This window comes from Mesoplodon bidens, assembly GCF_964165515.1.
Source record: "Mesoplodon bidens genome assembly, chromosome: 7".
NCBI classification, from domain to species: Eukaryota; Metazoa; Chordata; class Mammalia; order Artiodactyla; family Ziphiidae; genus Mesoplodon; species Mesoplodon bidens.
Window position 1 is genome coordinate 57,427,311 of NC_138164.1, and position 8,436 is coordinate 57,435,746.

At 54.1% G+C, this 8,436-nt stretch overlaps 2 protein-coding genes across 4 annotated transcripts; one reads left to right on the plus strand and one right to left on the minus strand.

Annotated features, from left to right (window-relative positions):
• Positions 1-1,530, plus strand: TAF10 (TATA-box binding protein associated factor 10). Its single transcript, XM_081239480.1, has 5 exons — positions 1-377; positions 517-671; positions 912-976; positions 1,065-1,179; positions 1,364-1,530. The coding sequence occupies exons 1-5, from the start codon at positions 146-148 to the stop codon at positions 1,451-1,453; spliced, it is 657 nt and encodes a 218-aa protein (XP_081095606.1). The 5' UTR covers positions 1-145; the 3' UTR covers positions 1,454-1,530.
• ILK (integrin linked kinase) lies at positions 1,505-8,373 on the minus strand. Of its 3 annotated transcripts, none has more exons than XM_081239479.1 (13): positions 8,247-8,373; positions 7,673-7,807; positions 4,170-4,335; positions 3,892-3,987; positions 3,610-3,706; positions 3,428-3,511; positions 3,231-3,316; positions 2,986-3,095; positions 2,748-2,875; positions 2,535-2,656; positions 2,336-2,435; positions 2,098-2,228; positions 1,505-1,914 (listed from the first exon to the last, which is right to left on the minus strand). In XM_081239479.1, the coding sequence occupies exons 2-13, from the start codon at positions 7,759-7,761 to the stop codon at positions 1,765-1,767; spliced, it is 1,359 nt and encodes a 452-aa protein (XP_081095605.1). In that variant the 5' UTR covers positions 7,762-7,807; positions 8,247-8,373; the 3' UTR covers positions 1,505-1,764. The 3 variants fall into 3 exon arrangements, with proteins under 3 accessions (XP_081095605.1, XP_081095603.1, XP_081095604.1); XM_081239477.1 differs by having other exon boundaries at positions 7,673-7,858; positions 8,247-8,349; XM_081239478.1 differs by lacking the exon at positions 8,247-8,373 and adding an exon at positions 8,112-8,209 and having other exon boundaries at positions 7,673-7,858.
• Between the last annotated feature and the right edge of the window lie 63 nt (positions 8,374-8,436).

Consider the following 8,436-nt stretch of genomic DNA (forward strand, 5'->3'; position numbering starts at 1 on the left):
CCGCGGAAAGAGGCGAGCAGCCTAAGGGAGGAGCGAACGTGGCGTGGGAGGGGCGAGTCGCGAGGCGTGTGACGTCAACCCTGGTGCGTGCGTAACGTGAACGGAAGCGGAAGCGGCTCTGTTCGCCGCCTCTCCCACCGGCCCGATGAGCTGCAGCGGCTCCGGCGCGGACCCCGAGGCGGCGCCGGCCTCTGCCGCCTCGGCCTCGGGCCCGGCACCCGCGGTCTCGGCCCCCGCCGCGCTGCCCGCTGGCGTCGCTGCGGAGAACAAGGCCAGCCCCGCGGGGACAGCTGGGGGGCCTGGGGCTGGAGCCGCGGCAGCGGGCACGGGAGCCGTGGCGGCGCGGGCCGGGGAGCCGGCCGAGCGGCGCGGAGCGGGTGAGGGCCGGGACGGGGGAGGGCGAGGGCCGCGCCTTGGGCTGGCCCCAGCGGTGGGTGAGGGCAGAGGGTTAAGGCAGACCTAGCTGGGCCCCCGCGCCTCCCACCTCCATGTCTCAGTTTGCTGGTTCTCCTCCAGCTCCGGTGACGGCGGGCGGCGCGGCGCCCCCGGAGGGGGCCATGTCTAACGGGGTTTACGTGCTGCCAAGCGCGGCCAACGGAGACGTGAAGCCGGTGGTGTCCAGCACGCCTCTGGTGGACTTCCTGATGCAGCTGGAGGATTACACGCCTACGGTGGGCTTCCCGCCTGAACAGGCTGCTGGCCCGCTGTCACGTCAGCTTCTGCCACGCCGCCTGTATTTGCAGCGTCCTCTTGCGTTTACTCCCCTACTAGCTCTTGTGATTTATCCCTTCTGCCCACCCAAAGGAGGAGCTTCCTGGTAGCCAGGCTTGCCCTCCATTTCCCTTACCCTCCCACTCTCAGCCCCACAGTACACAGGGCTAACACTGACAGTCGTCTAATTGATTTCTCAGATCCCCGATGCAGTGACTGGTTACTACTTGAACCGTGCTGGCTTTGAGGCCTCGGACCCACGCATGTGAGTAAACTCTGGGCAGGTTAGAGCCTTGGGTGCTTGTGTGGAGTTTGTTGTCCACCTCCTTCTCATACCATCTTTTTCTCTCTAGAATTCGGCTCATCTCCCTAGCTGCCCAGAAATTCATCTCAGATATTGCCAACGATGCCCTACAGCACTGCAAAATGAAGGGCACAGCCTCTGGCAGTTCCCGAAGCAAGAGCAAGGTGTGAGGGGAGGCTCACTGAGTCAGTTATTACCTCCTACAGCAGCAGAGGCTTAACTTATCCTGAAACCCCTTTGAGGGAAACTAAGCCCTAGGGGAGGTGAAAGACCTACTCAGGGCCACCCACCTGGGATTGAAATCTGGAAATTCCTGTGTTCAGTTGGTGCTCTTCCCTCTTCCCTCAGGACCGCAAGTACACTCTAACCATGGAGGACTTGACCCCTGCCCTCAGCGAGTATGGCATCAATGTGAAGAAGCCGCACTACTTCACCTGAGCCACCCAATCTAAATGTACTTGTCCGTCCCCTTGTCCCCACACCAGCCTGTTTTCATAATAAACTTTATTGTGACAGGCAGGGCTGATCCCTCCCATGCTGGGAGACACCGTGTGGCAAGTGACAAAGCTTTAAGCCCATTCCCTTTTTGGGCCACAGTGGTAGGGATGGGGGCAGGGGATGGGCCCCATGGCTGGGGTAGTACCATGACTAGAGGCAGGGGAGGCAACCAGAGGCCTGCTGCTTTGGGGAGGTGCACTCCCCTAACCGTGTCCTGACACCTCTGGAGTTTAGACAAGGACTTCCCAGCCCTACTTGTCCTGCATCTTCTCCAGGATAGGCACAATCATGTCAAACTTGGGCCGCTTAGCAGGGTCTTCATTCATGCAGATCTTCATGAGTTTACATACATGGGGGGAAATACCTGGTGGGATGGTAGGCCGAAGGCCTTCCAATGCCACCTGCAAGCACAAGGAAAAACAACGTGGGTCTCAGAACGTGAGTCTCACGTGGGGAGCGGCCTCTAGCCCTCAGGACAGGATTCTGTATATTTGAACAAATGTAGGAAGAGCCCAGCCTCACTACAATTATTGTCACTACCACCACCATTCGCCCAACACAAGTATATCCAGTTATGCTCTCACCTTCATTCCAATTTCCATGTTGGAGAGGTCAGCAAAGGGTACCTCCCGTGTCACCAGTTCCCACAGAAGCACTGCAAAACTCCACATGTCTGCTGAGCGTCTGTTTGTGTCTTCAGGCTTCTTTTGCAGAGCTGGAGGAACAGGACTTAACTGCTCCAGCTGCCTATCCTGTCTCTGCTCCCTTCCATTACTACTGAGCTGCCCCTTCTCTGCCTCCCAACATAATGCACTCACTCACCTTCAGGGGCCACCCAGGCAGGTGCATACATGCGTCCGGGGCACTGGAAGGAGAACTTGACGTCGGCCATACTGATTCGAGCAGTCATGTCCTCATCAATCTGAGGAGGAGAAGATAGTTGTGTGGAAGGAGGTAAGTCCTATTCTAGATAGGGAAAGGGCTTCTGGGGCCTGGGCCGGGAGCGAAGTTGTGACCTCACCATTACACTACGACTGTTGAGTGCATGTCGTGGGATGAGGGGCTCTAGTGTGTGTAGGAAGGCCATGCCCCTTGCCATGTCCAGTGCAAACTTCACAGCCTGGCTCTGGTCCACAACGAAATCTAAAAGAGGAGGCAAGAGTTAAATAGTTTGGAGAGGCTTACACTTCTCTCCCCTCCCCCGCCACAACGAGATTTGGCATCCCCTACTCACTGGTGCCTTCGTGTAGCACATTGTACAGGGATCCATATGGCATCCAGTGTGTGATGAGGGTGGGGTGAGGAGCAGGTGGAGACTGACAGGCCCCGAGCACTGGGAGCACATTCGGGTGGGAGAAAATCCTGGAAGAGGCAGAGAATGTCCCTGGCTGAGACCCAGCATAAAAGATCTCCCTCTGGGTGCTGGGCAGGGTTCCTTGGAACCAAGGCTTCCAGTTTAGGCCTTGCCTTACCTGAGCCGGGGACACTCCTCGTTGAAGTCCCTACTCTTCCTTGTACTCCAGTCTCGAACCTTCAGCATCTTCACGACGATGTCATTCCCCTGCCAGCGGCCCTTCCATAGCTGAAGGACAGATATGGGTTAGAAGGCTTTAACTAAGGCCACTGCTTTCCTGCCCACTAACTGGAGGAGAAACTTAAGACGAGTGCAGAGCAGGTAATGTGGGGGGGGGGGTGGGAGGGCAAGGGTAGGGGTCACCTCTCCAGAGTGATTCTCATTGAGCTTCGCCAGGAAGTTGAGCTGTTTGAAGTCAATGCCGGAGTGTTTGTTCAGAGTCCCATTTCCTGAGAGTACGGGCAGGTCAGGTACTTCCCTCTAACCAGCCTCCTTCTCACCCAGCCCCAGGAGCCCAGGATTATTCTCTATCACCACCCCTACCCTCACAACTGACTCACGGGGCCGAGTGCGGGTAGTCCCCTTCCAGAATGTGTCCTTGTATGGAATACGGTTCAGGTTCTGGCCCATCTTCTCTGCCCGCTCTAGGGAAGAAAGACAAACAGTCTTGGCTTCAGCTGTGGTGTGGTGGGAGGAGATAGGCTGAAACATGATAAGACACGAGCGGTGGGTGGGGACAGACCTCGGAGAAGCTCTCTCAAGGGTGCCTTGGCTTTGTCCACAGGCATCTCTCCATACTTGTTACAGATGCTGACAAGGGCCCCATTAGCCACGAGGTCCTGGAATTAAAAGGTGGCTGTGATGAGGGCAGTCACAACCAACCATGAATGTAGATGCAGTACAAACCCTGTGAATGTTGTGAACACTGGGCAGTACTCGGGATGGGTTGAGGGTGCTAGAATCTCCCACTCAAGCTCAGACTTTGCTTCCCACCCATCCCAGAACTCAGGGCCTGAGTACTCACCTCTGCCACCTGATCTTGGCCCCAGAAACAGGCATAGTGCAGGGGCACATTCCCATGCTCATTCACTGCATTGATGTCAGCTTTGTACTGCAGCAGCTGGTCCCCATGGCCAAACAGAAAGAGGCAGAAGGTAGAGTCAGTCCCAAATGAGAGACGTGTGTTGAGGCATGCAGGGAGGGAGAAGAGTATACATACTTTCTATGGTATGTTATAGTGCCTATGGCTGACTTCCAGGCAGGTACATCAAGTAGATGACAGAGGCAGGGGTTCATACATACCTTCTGTACAATATCACGGTGCCCATGACTGGCTGCCAGGTGCAGAGGGGTGTCATCCCCACGGTTCATCACATTGATTCGTGCCCCGCGCATGATCAGCATCTCGACCACAGCAGATCGGCCTTCTCGGCAGGCCCAGTGCAAGGGGGAGAAGCCATGATCGTCCCTTTGAGGAAGGGGCAATGGTCATTGATCTGGAGGTGGGATGGGGGCAAAGGCTTTGATACAAAAAAAACTGATAGTCACTCTGCATACTCTCCCTGAGAAACTTTACCTCTAGGACTTTGATTCTCATTCATGCCAGCAACTCCCAAAGCTGTCCAATTCAGACCTTCCCCTGAGCTTCAAACCCAACCAACCACTACGTGAAATCCCAACAAATCCATATGATTCATTGTCTCCATCACCATCTCCCGCTAGCCTTTCTTCCCTGGCATGCCCTCATTATGTGGTAACGTCCTTCATCTGGTTTCCTTTGCACCCCTTTTGCAACATCTGTTGGTCCTTTCTGTTTTCCACTGCATCTGGCACATCCCCCTACTACAGTACTTGTCACACTGGATTGTAAAAATCTGTTAGTGGGCCGTCTTGTCTATTAGACTGTAAGCTTCTTGAGAGAAAGGACTGACAGCAGCTGTTCAGTGCATGTTAATGGGAAGGAGGGGTAGCTTTGAAAAGGAAAGCTGCAGCTCATGGGAGAGGAAGCAAGCTTACTGATTGGTTCTGATACTGAAATTAAGATCTAAAAAGGGAATGGAATTAAAATGATGGTTTGGAAGGGTTTATAATGAAAAGGAGAAATGCTTTTGATAAGTCATTCATGAAGTAGATACCACCACATAAGACAGGATTCCTCTACTCAAGCAATCCTGGGCACAGAAAACAAGAAAATGAGAATGGCTTCTTTAGAAAGAAAGCTATACCTGACTTTTTTCTTTTCCCAAGAACTTGTATTTTATAAAGTAAAAGGAATGTACAAAAAACAAAAACAAACAAAATAAACAACTGGGTGGAAGCTAGGCCCCGGCCTGACAGCCTGGGGCCATAAAAGGAAATTCCCTCCAGTCCTGGGCTGCAGATCCAAGGGGCGGAGCAGGGGGGCAGTCCGTGGTCTGGGCCGGCAGCCTCAGGATGCCTTAGTGCTGCGGTCACTTCCCGTGTGCGGGCTCTGGGCGGGGCCTGGAGCCGCCACCGCGGGCCACCCAGATGTCCCCACAGCCAATGTGGGTGGTGGGTGTGGCCTTTAACTTAGATTTCCCTCCACAGCTGCCCTCATCTGCTCCCAAAGATAGCCAAAACCTTTCCTGGGAGGTGGGTATTCCCCTCCCTCTTCCTAAAGCAATCACCACCCCCTGCTTATCGGTCAGTTTTGCATCCCAGCTGTTTAATTTGTGCCCCAGCTTATCAGCCTCTGGCAGTCGGTAGCCCCAGAGCAGGCCAGAGCCTGAGAGCAAAAGTATGGGCACAAGGGTTCTGCCCACTGTCAGGCCGCCGGTCACCTCAGAACCTGAACTTTAGTCCCGAAGAGGCCAGCAGGAAGTTCACCCTCACTTCATATCCAGCATATAGCCAGTTGGGCCCCCAAAGCCTATCTACTCAAACCAGCACCAGTTTCACTAATGCCACCCCTTCACCTTTTGGCAGCTGAGTCTTCCTAGATGCCAGGCTCACTGGACAACCTCACCTGACGCGTTATAACCCCACCAACAAAATACTAACTGCGCTCGCTGTCTTTATCAGAGCACCCTTTGAAGAATTATATGAAAAACGGAAGGAGTGACTGCGAATTATGGAGAAATAGCATAGAGCCTAATGGAAACCTGTAAAGCCTGGATGAAGATGACAGGTGATCCTTACCTCTCAAACCTAAAAAATAAATTCTCCCAACCTCGGGCTTCCCTGGTGGCGCAGTGGTTGAGAGTCCGCCTGCCAATGCAGGGGACACGGGTTCGTGCCCTGGTCCGGGAGCATCCCACATGACGTAGAGCGGCTGGGCCCGTGAGCCATGGCCGCTGAGCCTGCGCATCCGGAGCCTGTGCTCCGCAACGGGAGAGGCCGCGACAGTGAGAGGCCCGCGTACCAGAAAAAAAAAAAAAAATTCTCCCAACCTCAAAAGCTAAAATTTTAAAATAAAATTAAAATCCACCATCCTGAATCAACATCACTACTGCTTTTCTTGTCCTCCTGTCTCAGCCAGCCTTAAAGAACCTGTCTACATTCACTTTCTCTACCTCCCATTCAACCTGTCACAGGGTTGCTGCCTTGAAGGCAAGCATTATGTCTGATTCTGGACCTCTAGCACCCAGCACAGAAGTTCAGTATAGTTCTTTAAATGAAGGAACCTAGTATAGTCTGGTTTCTTCACCTGTTTTCCTCTGAAACAGCCCTCACAGAGATCATCAAATATATAATTAATTGTAAATTCAGTGGTTACTTTAAAGTGCTCAAGTTCTTTGACCTCTCAGCAGTCTATAGTACCGTTGACCACTCCCCTTTTGTTGAAACATTCACTTCTCCAAGCCTTACTAGCATATTTTCCTGTTTCTCCTTCAACCTCCAGTTGCTCCTTTTTGGTCTTGTACGTTTCTCATCCCCTGTTTCACACCCTCCTCTTCAGGTGCCACCTACATGCTAATATCTCCCAAATCTGTCTCCAAGTCAGATCTCTCTCCTGAAATCCAACAGCCTATTCAACATTTCCACTTCACTGTACTGTCACTTTAACATGTCCAGAGTGGAACTCATCACCCTTCAGCCTTGTCCATGTCAGTAAAAGGAACCACCATCTACCCAAGTGCCCAAGCCAGAACCCTGGTCATCATCTTTGACCTTCCTCACTTCCCACACCAAGTCTCACCAATTCTTTATCCTAAAGATTTCAGGAATTTGATCATTTTTTTCTTTTTTACCTGCCCCAATTCCAGTCCAAGCTATCACCACTTCTGGTGCCTCTCTTCACATCACCACCTGCTCTTCACAAAGCATCCAAGATGACACTTAACAAATGGACAGTCTCATCATACCATTACATGGCTTTAAACCCTTGTTCTTGGAATAAATGCATTATTATAGTCTAAATATTCTTGCATGATCTGGCTGACCCTTGCAGACCTTTCCAGTCTTATCTCCTGTCGTTCTCCGCTTGTACCCAGTGCTTCAGCCAACAGAAGCCCACAGAGGTCTTCTATTCTCTAGCCGTATGGAACTCCGGACAATTTCCGGGCACCCTCTTCTGGGTGTCTTGCCCCCTAGCTTTTGCCCATGCCGTTTACTGAGGCTAGAAAAGTTCTCTGCAGCCTCTGCCTGTGAAATTCTTATTCAGTCCAGATTCAGCTCAAACAACAGCTTCTGTGTGGAGACCCTCTGCCCCGCTGACTGGCTGTGCTTAGCCCTCATCACACTGGATAGGAAAGTCAGCAGCCCGCACCAGACGTGAGCACCCCACATCGCGGAGAGGAGCATGTCTTTACCCTTCCTCTCCCCCACCAGCCACCTCAGCTCACCCCTGGTTGAGGTCGTTCTCCGTGTTGTCCAGCCACAGGCGGACGGCAACCGCATTGCCCTCCCGGCACTGAGTGAAAATGTCGTCCATAGCAGCGTCCCGGCGCTGAGTCCCCTCGATTGGGAAAGCGTGGGGACTGTAAAAGGATCCAGGGAAGGGGGGGGTGTGTGAGCCCCAAGCCTTGTCCCTTAAAGGAGAGAAGTGTTTGTGTTGGGGTGGGGGTCTGGGCACTGCGTCCCCGGCTACTGGAGGTCTGTGAAGGGGTTGGGGGGCAGAGGGATGATACCGTACTGTGTCCCCTGGGCGCGAGGGAAAGGCGGGTCGGGCGAAGTAGGGGGTGATTAAGAGGTAGTACCTCCCGAAGGGATGTCCGAGAGCAAGCACAGAGACCCTACCCACGGACAGAACTGGGAGGAGGGGGGAGTTTAGGCGCCCTATACCCTGGGGGAGGGGGTCGGAGGTCCTTCCCGGGGATGGCCCTCGTTCCCCGCTCGGAACGGAGTAGGCAGAGTGAGGGGTGACCGCCTGGTAGAGCTCGAGACTTGGGGAGGGGGCACGGGTACTCCCACACTCACCGGGACTCGGGCTGGAGGCGCCTTCTCCGGGGAACTCCCGTCCGGCCGCGCCCGCCGCCCGGCCCCGCCCCGCCCCTGGCCCTCTCTGGCTAGCGCGGGCCTCCTTCCCCCAGCCCTCCAGCCCGCCTTCCTTGACCTTCTAGCCCACCAGTGTCTAAACTCGATGGTTTCCGGCGCTGCGCCGGCTGCT